General features: G+C 38.1%; 1 protein-coding gene across 1 annotated transcript in view; it reads right to left on the reverse strand.

The window, feature by feature from the left end:
• Nucleotides 1-16,102, reverse strand: part of SYNRG (synergin, gamma) — a 58,942-nt gene that overhangs the window by 15,141 nt on the left and 27,699 nt on the right. Inside the window, 4 exon segments of the mRNA XM_006756220.2 lie at nucleotides 2-140; nucleotides 7,845-8,786; nucleotides 14,361-14,423; nucleotides 14,871-14,986. Coding sequence (XP_006756283.1) covers nucleotides 2-140; nucleotides 7,845-8,786; nucleotides 14,361-14,423; nucleotides 14,871-14,986 — 1,260 coding nt within the window.

Here is a 16,102-nt window from a genome sequence, read left to right on the forward strand (position 1 = left end):
TCCTGCTGAGAGGACAAATGGAGAGAGTTTTCTGCCCTGAGATGCATCATCCCTGTCTGACCAGTCATAGCTCGTAAGTGTGCTCACTGCAAAATTGCTACTGTAGGTTCCAAAAGCAGCATATTTTAAGTCCTCTATATCTGAAAGGGAAATAAGACCCCACAATTAGAGGCAAGCTCACGATTTAGGCAAAATGCCCTAAACTTTGCAGAAGCAAAATGTCTAGCATATCTGATTAGTTTTATGCTCTACTGGAGTTAACTAAATTTAGAGTTTGTACTAAAATTAAAGGAGTTGAGCTGTAAAATCTGATCTTTAAAAACCCACGTTAGCCTTGACGCGTCATTTATATTTAGTTACAAGGAGAAGTTTTCTTTGGATATAAAAACTACTAAAAAAAAAAGATAGGTTCATCTACCAATGTATATACTATTTCATATGAGAATAGGGCTATTTCATAAATAGTTCATTTATAAACTTTAAAATGTATTTACAATATTCCCTGCTTAAAGCATGCCTCTTTTGCCTTGACTTCGTTGAAAAAACGTTCCTTTAAAACATGGACATATGAAATGTACATGACAAACTAAAAATTGACAATTTCTCAAAACGAGAATGAAAATAATGTTACTTAACTTTTAATCAATTATTAGGAGTTTCTGTCTCAAGCCAGGCCAAATATGAGATTTCAATTAAGCAGTTACTTACCTAGTTGTTATTTTGGTCAACATGGGCGTCATATTGCTGTGATGGCGTATGAGGAAAGAAAAATCAACCTAATCTACATTAGTCCCTAAAAAACAGAGGCAAAGGTCTGGGTCCTGTTGCGCTCCTGTTTCTCCTTCAACTATGTTCAGCCCCTCATAAAAAAATAGTAAGAGGAAGAATAAAAGAAAAAGAAAGAAAGAAATGCTGGGGCCAAAGACTTATTTTAGATTTGTAGTATGTGTTTTAGTAATTTAAGTGGTAGCGTAAAACAGCAAAGAGAATGTAGGTTTTTAATTTAGACAGACCTGGGTTCAACTTCCAGCCCTGCCACCTATGACTTATGTGATACTAGGCAAGCTATTTCACATTTTTTAACCTTGGTTTGTTATCTGTAAGATGAAAATACCATGGACATTGGAAGAGATGTGTTGTGACAATTAACGATAATGTGTGTAAAGGAGCCAGGGCCTGGTAAGCAGTACAAAATAGCAGTATTTGTACAGCATAGTGGCCACCAGCCTCAATTGGACATTTAGTTGCTACTTTAGGGCCTAAAATGAAATTATTTCAAAGTAAAAATGAGATGTCTACTCATCATTTTAGTGGTCTTACTAGGGAAACTTTCTTGTCCATATTCAAAAATCAAAACCAGCCAAGGCTGAATAACACGTACACAACGGCATGTGGAGAAGCTAGCGACCTTTCAGCAGCACAGTCCAGCCTGGCTAACATTAGTTTAATTTTAGTCACTATCTACAAGGCCAGGAGGCCACATGCAACACTCCTCTCTGACAACCCAAAAATGGTTTACAAAGAAAATGCTCAAGCCCTCGCCTGTTTTGCTCAGTGGATAGAGCATCGGCCTGTGGACCAAAGGGTCCTGGATTCAATTCCGATCAAGGGCATGTATCTTGGTTGCAGGCTCCTCCCTAGCCCAGGCCCTGGTCAGGGCACGTGCAAGAGGCAACCAATCAATGTGTTTCCCTCATATAGATATTTCTCTCTGTCTCTCCCTCTCTTTTCCACTCTCTCTAAAAATCAGTGGAAAAAAATATCCTTGAGTGAGGATTAAAAAAAAATTAAAAGAAAATGCTCAAAAGTTTTGTGACTCAGATTTTCATAACTAAGGAGGTGAACCCACACTGGGTTATTTTGTCTTTGTTTCCCAGCAACGCTGCACAGTTTGAGTTAAGGGGCTCCTGACATTTCCACAGCTCTTCTAAGAGTATACCGCACATCTGTCTCTTTAAACTGTATTAGGAAAGAGTACTAAATTAAAAACAAAAATGAAACACCCTGGTATAAAAAGGCCAACCAGTAAAAAGCATATAACATTCTCCAAACAACAGTGTATTTTAAAATTCTGTTTGTACGTGGTACTTTCAAATTTGGCTTATTAAACAGGAGAAAAAAGATTCAGGTGAATGAATGAGAGATTTTAGACAAAATGCTTTCTTATTTCTTAGTCTCTGGCTGAGTAGTGTTCTGTTTTCCCCACTATACAGTGATTCTCAACCTTGGCTGCACATTAGAATCACCTGGGAATCTTTAAAATCCTGATTTCTGGGCCTCATCCTCCAGAAATTGTTTCTTTGTTATTAATGTTGTGGCCCCACCCCATAACAAAGAAACAGAATTTCCAGAGGATGGGGCCCAGAAATCAGGATTTTAAAAAGATTCCCAGGTGATTCTAATGTGCAGCCAAGGTTGAGAACCACAGGACTAGAAGGTACCCTGATTCAAACAAGGTGAAATTCAATCAGGAGGCAGATGAAGTTAACACAAGACTTGTCTTCCAGGGGTACATTCAGAAGAATGTTTCACAATACAGATATTTTTATTATTAGACCCTACCAGAAAGTTCTTTGGGGAAGCTATATTATGAACTGCTCCTAGAATCTCATCTATTAAAAGAGTAGCAATTTTCCAGAGACCAAAGATAAATTTAGTGAAAAGTTCAGCTCTAGTTCAAACATTACAATCAAGTTTCCAAGGCAATAAAAATACCCTTTTGTGCAATTATGCAACAAGGTGTTTGTTTTTTAAAACAGAAATGATTGTAGTATAATTACATAAAAGGAATTACGAGAACAGGGATTACTTTAGCTGAAAAAAAGTATTTTTAAAATACTACCAGTCTTTAACAAATTTTATATTTTATACTTAAAAAAAAAAAGGAGAGTAAATATACAGGATATACTAAAATCAAGCCTTGAGGTTGATTTTTAAATTTTCTTTTGCCTATAATATAAAAAAATCATTTACTGAAGTGCAATTCATTTGCACACTGTATAAGGAAGTACTAAAACTGATATTTCATAGGAATGTGAAAACACTGTATTCCTAAATCTTAGCATCTATAAACAACATAAAAACAACTTAATGAATATTAGTAATTTTCTAAGAAAATAGGTAAATCAGGAAAATTCCTTATTTCCCATGTTAATAGTTCTATGGGGAAGCTAAGCAGTAAAATTTCTAAGCAGTAAAATTCTATTTGTATGATGGTCTTAAAAATATTAAAGATTCTTTAAGACCTCCAACATAAGTGATGGAAGCTCTATTTGGAAAAATAATATGAAATAACCCACAGTTTAATTTGTAATCACCAAAGTTGCCACAGATGGGCTTTCAATTTGATAGCTGAATTCTACGAGTAAACATTGCAAGAGAAAAAGAAAACAGAATGGATGCAATAAAATGTACAGAGAATCACTACTACATTTCCAATTCTACTGAAGAACTCGGACGCTGTGCTAGGCTGAACTGCAATTGCACACAGATAGTAGGCCAAATTGTGTGCTTTAATACCTGTAATTGTTTGCAACCAGGAATGTCCTATTACAAAGGCCAAAGGGATAAACTATACAATCTGCCTTTCATCCTGGATCTCAAATCATGACATGGATTTCTTGCTTATGCTAGTAAGTAACCCTATCAGTCTTCTATAACCTCCACTGAAATCCCTTCTAAGCCAATGTTACACATGAAAACAAGGCATTTCTTGGAACAAAGAATGTGAGCTGCCACTACAGGACACAGACAGAAGGCCATACCAGTTCCCATTTTCTGTTAATTCTAAAACCGGGTCTGACTAAATCCTATTAAGTCCCAAACACCCTGATAGGTGTTGTTGAGGTAAACAGGAAAAGCTGCTGTGTAACTGCCTTCCAGTGCTTTCCAATCGGCACAGAAACCTCCCATTCTTTTGTACTGACTCATGGGCCAGCATTTTCCTTCCAAAACAACTTATCAAAAGTATTCAACTGATGGAAAAACAAAGCTACAAGCAGCTCTTTAAAAATAATTTGATTCTTTGAGTTATTTTAAGGTCTAGCCCAGCTTCTTTGATATTGCCAATGTCTTCTACATGTTCATTTGCTACTTTTAAAAATCAGCAGCGATTTTAATGTGAACAATAGAGTGATTGTAGAATATAAATACATTTGTATACTTTCTCAGGCACTGATGTATGAAGTCCAGCACTAACCACGTCTTACTTAACTTGGTATTGGAATAAACAAAACGATTTTTTGTTTGCCTGTTTAAATCTGTAGCACAGAGTTCTTTAACTCTTTATTGCAAGTTCATAATATTACATTATTAAAACTTCCTTGATCTTGGGTTTGTTTTTTTTTTAATCTGAAAACAATAATATTCTCAAGATTTTTTACTATTATACTTTAAAATGGGGGATGAGGGTGGGGGAGCCGTGGCTGGGTGGCTCAGTAGGTTGGAGTGTCATCCTGTTGTGCCAAGGTTGCAGGTTTGGTCCTCAGCCAGGGGAAATAAACAAACAAATAAGTAAATAAAATGAAAAAAAATATTTTCCACATTTGGTCTGTTCTTGTTAATTTTTGTGGGTCTTTCTAGAATTCTTTTCTTAAAAATGAAAATGTCTGAAGTCTACTTTGAGGCATGCTCTAAAGTCGTTTTATGAACTAAGTAAAAAACTGAGAGCGGCTTCACCATACATTCTGAAGCTGGAAAGATGAAGTACTAGACAATTAGAGGATGAAGCACCCAATTTCAACTCAGATCAGTCCTGGTATTAACACTGAACACTTTCCAGTACAGAGATTATCAATTTAAATTAAACTTACATTTACTGTGCTCAGAAGTCCATCTCAACACCATTTGATAATTTATTTTAAATTAAATTTACTGATAATGTGTCCTTTTCCTCTGCCCCCTCACCTTCTCTTCTCCTCACAATGGAACTCCTACTGGAGAAAAGCTCTGTGATCTTTACTAAGCAATAAAATCTACTCAGTTTCTTCACTAGAAGAAGTAAATTTCCTAATGTCTAAAATTGTGTTCAGTTTACACTTTAAAAAATATTTAAAGTAATATTTCAATCCAGTGAGATGTTAAAAACTTTTATCAATGGAATTATAAGGGAAAAAGCTAAAATGCACCAATACTTTTCTAGGAGAAAGGTGTTTGAGGAAACAAAACAAACAGAAGGGAAAACCCTCTAATCACAGGAGATGCTATTGCTTTAAACTTGATATGGACCAGAGATTTTTTTGGTCTAACCCTGAAAAAGTACAAATTACACACATCCCCACACTTTCAAAATATGCCAAAGAATTATTTATTAACATAGGACTTACAGATCACAAAAGAGAGTGGTACAGAGAGCTGGAAAATAAGTCATCAGAATAAGCATGCAGATCAGTATTTGCAGAGGAATATACCAAAGCAAGTTCAAAAAGGCACATCCACACAGAAAATGTCTATAAAAAAAAAAGACATCAGAAAAGCAGCCCAAAAAAGAAAAAAGAAAAAAAAAGGCGCTGATTAAAATACAAAGATTTTTAATGACAAAGAAGAGTTACTTTACAGGTAGGTAGGTAGGTAGCTACAGAAGTCTTGCTAACCCTTTGAGTGTCACAAATGAAGGTAAGCTCTTGCTGCCAAAAAACCCAGATGATCTTAATGACTGCACATGAAGATGCTTCAGTGCCAGAGAGATTAAATTTAGTGGGCAGACAAAAGCAGCCTAGTTGAAATTATATGCAGCAAGGGCTCAAAGGGTTAAATGTAATACTATGCAGAGAAATTAGGCAATGTTATTAGCATTATCTACCTTCCATACAAAGAATTATAGCAAGAGTTAAAAGAGACAGTATCCCCTTCAGAGTTAAGTTAGGGTTTCTAAATAGGATTAAAGTCTAGAGATAGCAGTCTACTACATTTTATTCTCTCTTCATCAGCACACTTCTAATTTCTCCAACAAGAAGTACCTTTAACCCTCAAACTGAGAGAGCAAGAGATACTGTGGTCAACATGAAAACCGAAGAAGTCCCTGTCATGTACCCTCAATACATTTATGCAGCAATTTTGCTCAACAACTATATAGTGCGTTAGTCAGACATCAACCCCTTTTAACAACCGCTCTAAAGGGATACTGCTTCTTTCCGACAGGTTTACAGATCCAAAGGAGGGAACAATCTGCTTTTAAGAATATCTCAAACTGAAGAGACTTGGCTTGAACATTACAGGTTCCAAGCTGGGAATGTTCCAAACATACATAAAAGAACATGAGCACAGAATATTATTTTAACAGGTCAATCAGAACAAAGAAAAAAAAAACCAGCCTCCCCTCCCCAAATAAAATGGGAGGAAAAAAAAGACACCCCAAACCCAGATTAGACTCATCTCATAAAGACATTTAGCTTGGCACTGTGAAAGAATATAGATTCACTTTCAGAAAAATAGCTTCTAATTAATAATTCCAGAGTCCAGAAGGCTAGTTTACTTGTTATGAGATTTTTTAAATAAAAATCAAATACTGTTGTTCAGAAAATGGAGCACTTTGCAATCAACTGCTGTGGCTCAAGCAGCTCATACAAAAAAGAGAAACAAATTCACTGTATCAAACAAACAGTAGCAAAAAAAATATATATATAGGAAACCATCTGAGGAAAAGTACAAAAAAAGGAAGTAGACAGTCAGGGGCACAAGGAGTCTGAGGACAGACAGCCCACTGCACTTGGAAAATACCCTGGCAAGTAGCAACGTGAAACACGCATCTCTGAAAACTTGCTCCTGCCTCAGCACCCTGTTTAAGGATACCTTCATTTCAACAGCCAAAGGACAGAGGCAATTTTGTTTTCTGATTGCAAAAGTCATGAATACTTTACAATTTCTGCCTGGATCTGTAAACTTGGAAGTCTGTTACGTGTTCTTCTCTAGTTTAAAAACAACAACAATGAACCCTTCATATGCATAATAAATTTTCTAGAATACAGTAATACTGAGATATCTCTCATTATTAAAGGCCACAAAATAGGTTTATCTTTCTATATGTATCAAATAACAAAACAAAATAAAAACTAGGACACTTGGGAATCTAGTTTTTATGACAAGAAGTTAAGCTAGAGAATAAACTGCTACATGTAAATTCATACAGAATTTTAAGAGGGCTCCCTTAAGATATTCTCAAACATTTTGTGAGAAAGTGAGAGGTTACCCTATTCTATATCTACAGACCTGGTACAATTTAATACTTCCAATAATAAAGTTTAACACTGAAAACTGTACCTGAAATCCACTAACTCACGCCCTCCTCTTTGCCAGACCCTGGCACACAGGACATCCATACACAAGCACTTCCCCTCTTTTTCTCTAGTAGGGACCTGGCAAACTACAACTGGCTGCTCATTCTTACTTTATCGACCTAACAGGAGTCAGTTTCTGTAAACCAAACAGAAAACTATATTGGCAGCTATTAAATATACCCAAGAGAAGAAAAAGGAGAGGGAAACACTGGCCTCACTCACAGAAATAGAAGAACATTACTGGCACTGCAAAAATTTCTACAAAAACTTTTGGCAATGTGGGGTTCATTTAGCAGTGGATTTTTATGTGCCTCTAACACCAAGTTGGTGTTAGATTTCAAAAATAAAAATATTTATCCAATCTAAGTTCCATAGTATTCAGGGTATCCATTATACCCAAGTATCCCTAGATTCAAATGTAACATTGCTTATGGGGACTGGTAAACTAAGAGGTTATTAGAAATTCATAAAGGTTAAGAGCCAGAGACTTACTGTCTGTAAATCAACACCCACAGAACCACCTTTGAAATCTACATCACCATCACCAGAGCAATCTCACCAATTCCTCACCTGCAGCAGGAGGATGCTGGCCACTAACTGTTGGTAAATCCAAAGAGCTATCAGACATGACATGCTTAAGATCTCCTCCCACATCAGCCAGTTTCATGTCAAACTGAACAGAGAGTGCATCTTCAGAGTCCTCCTTGCCAACACTGCTGCCACCAATGGAAGGGAGATCCAAGGACTTCACTGAAGCAGAGTCTTCTTTGGTGTGTCTGAAAGCCACTGCTTTCTCTCCCAGGGATTTGTCTGAGTTCATGGAAGAAAATTTATTGGAGTGAAAGTCGGCAAAATCATCGTCACTTTTTCCTGAAGGAGGGTTATCTCTCAGTTCGTCACCTAGTCCAGATCCTTCCAGAGAAAGCTGCTTGAAGACATCATATTTGGTAGACGCAGCAGCAGAGTTCTGTCCGCTCTTCACTGTGTTGCTCGAGCTGCTGGTCAGAGGAACAGGATTAACTTCCTCTTTGAGGGCATCATATTTGTCATCTGTCTTTTGCTCAGATGAAACAGAGCTATTACTGAAAGCCATAAAATCTGCAAAGTCATCCTGCTCCCCAACAGATGCTGGACTAGAATATTCCCCAAAAAGGTTGAATTCTCCAAAATCATCAGCCAAACTACAAGATTTAGTTGATGCCAAAGCTGCTGTGGCTGCAGCAGGTCCTGCCTGTGGTCGTGTAGAAACAGATTTTGATGTACTAAATGCCGCTGAAAAAGACAATGGTTTCTCGCTGCTGCAAGTAACTGAGGAAAACATATCTAAGTCTGCTAAGTTCAGAGGATTTTTCACTTGAGTTTGCTGTTTCTGTTGTATAGCTCCTGAGGGGAAGGCTGCTGGAAAAGTTTTGTCTTTCGTTGGTGGCTCTAGGGGTGATATACTACCGGCAGTTTTAAAATCGGTGAAACCATCATCAGTCCCTGCAGATCTGAATTCTGCAAAGTTTTCTCCTGGAAGAAAAAACAACAGCGAAATAAGAAAGAGTTGAAAACAGTATGATGCACTGTATATTAAATGACAAGCATACTTTGCCGGCTGGCATGACTCAGTGGTTGAGCATCAACCTATGAACCAGGAGGTCATGGTTCAATTCCCGGTCAGGGCACATGCCTGGGCTGCGGGTTCCATCCTCCAGTGTGGGGTATGCAGGAGGCAGCCAATCAATGATTCTCTCTCATCACTGATGTTTCTATCTCTCTCTCCCTCTCCCTTCCTCTCTGAAACCAATACAAATATATATTTTAAAATACGACAAGCATACTTTTATAAAGTTTTCCCTTACTGGACTGACATAATTTAACTACAGTGTAAACCGTACCAAATATTCCTTCAGGAATTACATATTTGTTTCCACACTGCAGGTTAGTGATAAAAAAATCAAACCGAGAGCACCAAACAGTATTCTTTTCATTTGCTCCCTTTAGTGAGAGAAGTCTCCTGGTGCCAGATCCTTCAGTTGGCCAAAAGCACTGCTTGCAGAACTTTTTCGCACTGAATGGCCAGCCAAGGGTATAACAGAATAAAAAGTCATTGCTGGCCCTAGCTGGTTTGGCTCAGTGGATAGAGTGTCGGCCTGTGGACTAAAGGGTCCCAGGTTTGATTCCGGTCAAGGGCATATGCCTGGGTTGTGGGCTCCATCCCCAGTGGGGGGTGTGCAGGAGGCAGCCAATCAATGATTCTCTCTCATCATTAATGTTTCTATCTCTTTCTTCCTCTCCCTTCCTCTCTGAAATCAATTAAAAATATATTAAAAAAATAGTTGTTGCTGAAGAGAGTTATAATAAAATATTGCCCTTTAAATATAAAATGTGTTACATGGTGATCAATCAGGAAAAATATATCACAGGTACCAATGGGATATGATGAAAAACAAAAACAAAAAACAACCCTGCATCTAAGCTTAGGATGAACACCACTTTAACTTGACACACTAGGTGGTCTTGCTCCAGTATATGGAAACATTAATTTAAAGGCAACTCTGATGAAAATTTTTGAAAAGGTATCTACTTATTTGCAAAGCATTCTGGCCCAGGGCATACTGTAAAGCAGCTTCTCCCTATACTGTCTAACAAATCCAAACCTGTCAGTACTTGGGTTTTTCTTGAAATCAGCCATCTCACTAACCGCTTATTTATTAAAATTCAAAGGGATTTGAATATGCACTAACTCTATTAAAACTTTCAAAGGATATGATTTAAACTTATACTGTGCTACTCTGAGGATGGGGTTCTGACAGAATTTTTCATTAATTTTTTAGTCAGAGAAAATAGGCACCAATGCAGTGGTTCTCAACCTTCTGGTCCTTTAAATACAGTTCCTCATGTTGTGACCCAACCATAAAATTATTTTCGTTGCTACTTCATACCTGTAATGTTGCTACTGTTATGAATCGTCATGTAAATATCTGATATGCAGGATGGTCTTAGGCCACCCCTGTGAAAGGGTCGTTTGACTGCCAAAGGGGCCGCGACCCACAGGTTGAGAACCGCTAATGTATTTCTCATAAATATTTAAATAGACTCAGTTAAGATACTGATAAAAATCTGGAGCCATGATTCTTATTAGGTTTTCTATTCTTTATTATCATAGTAATGTTATTACTCATAGGCATGAGATTGGGATGCAAATGATCTTAGTTTTCTATTAGTGTCTGAAGGTCTTCCATAAAATCTAGCAGGTCAGCGGTTCTCAACCTGTGGGTGGCAACCCCTTTCGGGGTTGAACGACTCTTTCGCAGGGGTCGCCTAAGACTATTGGAAAACATATATAATTACATATTGTTTTTGTGATTAATCACTATGCTTTAATTATGTTCAATTTGTAGCAATGAAATTGGGGGTCACCACAACATGAGGAACTGTATTAAAGGGTTGTGGCATTAGGAATGTTGAGAACCACTGCACTAGGTAATACCAGGTAATGAAAACCAGAGATAAACCAAATATAATTATAGCTATACCAACATCACCTGTTTAAAAATATAAGTGTCAGAGAGTTATAAATCAAAATATGAGCTTTAATTTCCTCATCCACTTTTTAAATTATATTTTCCCTAAAAATAAAATATAAAAGCATATGAACTATAAAAATGTATTTAAAACTAAAATCCAATTCTTAAAATTGTCATTAATACAGGCTTTAAATATATTGTGCATGTAAAGTGATATATATGTTGACATATCATAAAAAAAGCATGGAAAATAATAGAAGCAGATTGCTTCCCCCTAATCTGAGCTACTTAACCAATTCACCAGCATAATTCATCAACACAGAGAAATCTATTTAATATTATTAGGAAAACTTTAGAAAGAGAGGAAAAACATTCAGAATTCCTCTATTTTATGTTTGTAAAACATAAGACCAATAAAACTATAGTCAATTTCACAAACTGACAGGAGAAGCAGATGTAAAACTTTTTAAAAAATCACCCTAGTACATTAGGCAAGTATATCATTAACAATATTTGCATTATTTCTATAAATGAAAAGGTAATAAGCAGCTAATTTTGTCACAGCCAAAATTTTTGAGGTGCTGCTTTGAAATATCTGTGAAATTGACAAGTTTTGCTTTGTCATTTTTAAAAAGAAATAACCACAGCAAACTAAACTTACTGATGAATTGTAAACTTTTCCATTAGAAATGTAAGCTGAGTGAAAAGGTTAAAAAGAAATTAAAGTGGAAAAAAAAAGAAGTAAAAATGGGTAGGTTTACAAGTTCAAAAACAAAGGGGTTCTGGAGGCAAATAATTTAGTTACAGTCATTTGAAGTTTGCATATCAGAAGTTCCATTAAGCATATTACTTCATGGGTAGCTTTTCAGTTAACTTCTGAATCCTCATAAATTTCCCTCTCTAGTTGTTGCTTTATAGACCCTAAAAACATTTCAAAAGAGACCACTTTTTATTAAAACCTCAGTGTCACTTAGCTACATAAAGTATTTTCCTCATTAACTTTAATTATGTTTTAAACTGTAGGGTAGAAAAAAGGAAATATTATTAAACTCTGTCATTTAGTAACCTAACAAACCCACAGCTCTGAACAGAATACCCTAAGAGTCTTCATAAATTCTAAGATATTCACATACTTTGTAAGGCCAATGTATTTTTAATACAAGAAGAATAAAATATGTTCTAAAATGAACGAAGTTGGCATTTCTGCTTGGAAGGCCATAGAGTTAAAGTTAAGAAAGGAATGAAAGCCAAGTATACAAAAATGGCAACAACAATCTAGAATTCTGTTGATAAAGTGTCATAAAAGCAGGACTAAGGACATTTAGGTGGCACCACTGTCTTTCCCAGAAATAACATACATACACTCGATCCTTAAAACCATACTATACAAAGACCCCTGGTACTAAACCATGCTCTTTACTCCACACTTGCCTTGGCCCAGGAGTTGATGAAAGCATTGCTAGGAGTAAATGACAAATTAACAAGCCAAAAGCTCCTCTAGGGCTTATCTTTGTACTCCTAGTACCTAATACAGGCAAGGAGGAAGACATAGTTATTACATCCTAAAGGCCTGGCTGAAACACAAGGGAACATTTCTAGCATATAAGAATTGTGAGGGACTGAGTATTTTTAGAAAAGGTGAGATTCCGTTTTTAGATATTTAAGCAGTACACTTTCTACTCTAACTTTCATATATACTCACTCACCTTTCCTATATTCTCCTCCCATCCCCTAGGTCAGCGGTCACCAACCAGTGGTCTGCGGACCATCTGTGAGGTCTGAAAGTTTGGCGACCGCTGCCCTGGGCAGAAGGGTGAGAACAAGTGATTGTTGAAGGATATTCCAAATTTGTGCATTCAGTACAAAAAAGTGGAATGTGGTACTGTTCCCAGGAAAAAATCCTCAACAGAGTATACAAATTTCATAGCATGCACAGTTAAGCTTTGGAGGACATAATTTGGCATATAGATGATCCAAACCCGACATACCAGGTTTACAGTAAAATTTAATCACAAACCTAACTTTTACCCTTTACATATATGGCTCTCACATTATCATTTTACTGTTGTTTTTTACCCTCACCAGAGGATATGTTTACAGGGTATGTTTATTGATTTAAGAGAGGAAGTGGGGAGGGAAAAAGAGGGAGGGAGAAACATTGGTGTGAGAGAAAAACATCAGTAAGATGCCTCCTGTATGCACCCCGACTGAGAATCAAACCCACAACCTAGGTATGTGCCCTGACCAGGAATCGAACCTGCAACCTTTTGGTGTATGGGACAATGCTCCAACCAACTGAGCCACCCCACCAGGGCGTATCATTCTATATTCCTTTCTACTCTACTTAACCCTTCTATCAGACATGGAGACCACATATGCACAAAAAGCCCTTTCATTTCATTTTATTAAATGACTAGAAGCCCGGTGTACAAAAATTTGTGCACTGGCGGGGGGGGGAAGGGGGAGTCCCTCACCCAACCTGTGCCCTCTCACAGTCTGGGACCCCTCAGGAGATAACCACCTGCTGGCTTAGGCCTGCTCCCCTGGTGGCAGATGGCACGCCCCATCCCGTGGTGTCTGCCCCATCTCCCCCTGTCGCAGATGGCAGGCCCGGATTCTGCGCTGGGGCAGGCGGTGGCTGGGGATCACGCTGCTGCCCACCCCTCCCTGCCCTGGGCCACACATGGCAGGCCCGGATCCCACGCTGGGTCTGGTGGTTGCTCAGATCGTGCTACCCCCCACCCCGCCCTGCACAAGGCAGGCTTGGATCTCGTGCTGGGGCAGCCAGCGGCTGGGGATTGCGCTGCCGTCAGCCCCAGACAGGGCGGTGCAGCAGGATCTGCCTGCAGTATGCAAATTAGCCGCCATATTTGTTGGCAGTTAATTTGCATATCACGCTGATTAGCCAATGGGAGGCGTAGCAAAGGTATGCCAATTACCATGTTTGTCTATTATTAGATAGGATAACCAATTTTGAAAATCTTGAAAAGTAAAAGACTGGTTGCTGCCTTCTATACAGTCCACAGTTTAAGTCTTGTGGGACATTAAATAACCAAAAGTGGTCAGAGCCCTCGATTTGATACAGGATTCTAACATGGCTTGACAGCTTCTGGAGAAAGGAAATGCACTATCTTTAGAGGAAACTGCATTGATTTGGGGTTTTCCCTAAATTTTAGAAAATAATTTTCAATAACTGAATCACATTTTGCTTCCTTATAATTTCCAGACACACAGGAAAAAAAAAAAAGGAAAAAACAACTCATACACAATAAAGGCATTCAGAAGTGTCACTGAGAGAACATTCAGCCCTAACCGGTTTGGCTCAGTGGTAGAGCGTCAGCCTGCGGACTCAAGGGTCCCAGGTTCAATTCCGGTCAAGGGCATGTACCTTGGTTGTGGGCACATCCCCGGTAGGGAGTGTGCAGGAGGCAGCTGATCGATGTTTCTAATTTTCTATCCCTCTCCCTTCCTCTCTGTAAGAAAATCAATAAAATATATTTAAAAAAAAAACGTTCAAAGATCTCTTTTATTAGAAATTGAAACAGTTTATTCATTTAAGGAATCCAAAACTTACCTGAAGGTTTACTCTCTGCTGTCTGTTCAAGTTCTCTGAAAGCACTGTATTTATCACCAGACTCTATGATTAAAAAGACAGAAACTCAAGTAGGTTAGCAACCTTGAGATCACAACTCAAGAAAATAAGGCAGATTGGGTTAGCCAAACATACTTAACACGTGGTATAGGCGTTTTACACATTTACCATAAAAAGCCACCACTAAGGCTTGGCCAGCGTGGCTCAGTGGTTGAGCATCGACCTATGAACCAGGAGGTCATAGTTCGTCACCCAGCCCTGGGGGCTGCCACCTGGGATTAGCCTCTCCATAGCCCAGTCCTGACACTGTTTGCCCAGACATTTCCTGGGTGCGAATGGGTAGGTCATTCCCATAAGGACTGAAATAGCCCAAGCGCCTGCATCCAGAGTCTTCCTCTCTGAAATCAATAAAATATATATATTTTTAAAAAGGCCACCACTATAAACAAAGATTTACATTCACAGGTTTATGAATTCACAAACTATTTTTACCTCCAAATGGGACAGTATTTTCAGAGGACTTGTCAGCTGCAATCCCTTTAAACACAGCATATTTATCCATTGAAGCTGATGCTTTAGTTCCAGAAAGTGGTATCAACAAAGGGGCACTGAAAGGGAAAAAATACTGCTTAATGACTAGAACACTAAATCCTTTCCTTCTCCAGTAGGAGCTTAGAATTAAAATGGCAAGTAGGTACCTAACTAAAACACATGACTCCCTGCTTTAAAAGTTAAAAATATAGATATGCTACAAATGATTAAAAACAACATCCTTCTTGAAAAAATATATTGAAACAACACCCAACCAATAATTTTCCTCTTGATTATTTTTGGATCCACACTGACCATCTAATCACATCTTTAAGCCATAAAAACGAATGGAATGGCACTGGAGATAGATTATCATAGAATGACAACCTACTGCAATTTTAACTTTTAGGTCCATAAAAGTGAATTGCTCCAAATAAGTATACCCAATATTTTAAAGTAAGTTATGGGAATCTTAATATTAATTATTCTCTAAAATGTAGAGGTGGAATTCTATATAATAAAGAGGTAATATGCAAATAGTGGGGGAGGGAGGGAGGAGGGGCAGTTAGGGGCAACCAGGCAGGCAAGCGATTAGGAGCCAGCGGTCCACGATTGTGAGAAGGATAGGCCCTATTGGCAGTTGGACATCCCCCAAGGGTCCTGGATTGTTGAGGGTACAGGCTGGGCTGAGGAGACTGCCCCCCATGCACGAATTTCATGCACCGGGCCTCTAGTAGTTGAGATAAAAATATATTTATGAAATGCTGTTCAAGCCAAGATGTAAAGTGTTCCTCTTTTGATCATGCTGCTGCTTCCTGGCGTTGCTCACTGACAGCAGTTTACACATCTGATAGCAGCGACAGAGTTATCTGCATTTTTTGCTAGGGTAACATCAGCGGTTCTAGTAGCTATCTTTGTAGTAAAACAACAATCACTTCAAAATTAGGTAAAGATACTTTTGCCTGTGGACACATTTCTCCCTGGATGGAAAAATAGTGTAACGAGTAGTATCTATGTGGGTAATTCTTGGACCAGTTTAACACATATTAGAAAAGCACTGCTTTCTTTTCCCCCTCTTATCAAACACAGGCAGCTCCCAGGAAGAACAACCTTTACATATGAATGATTATATTCCACCACTAGTTTGTGTCACTCAATAACACACTGCAAGTTATATAAATGGATTTCTATTG

The sequence above is a fragment of the Myotis davidii genome, unplaced genomic scaffold, assembly GCF_000327345.1.
Source record: "Myotis davidii unplaced genomic scaffold, ASM32734v1 scaffold993, whole genome shotgun sequence".
Lineage (NCBI taxonomy): Eukaryota > Metazoa > Chordata > Mammalia > Chiroptera > Vespertilionidae > Myotis > Myotis davidii.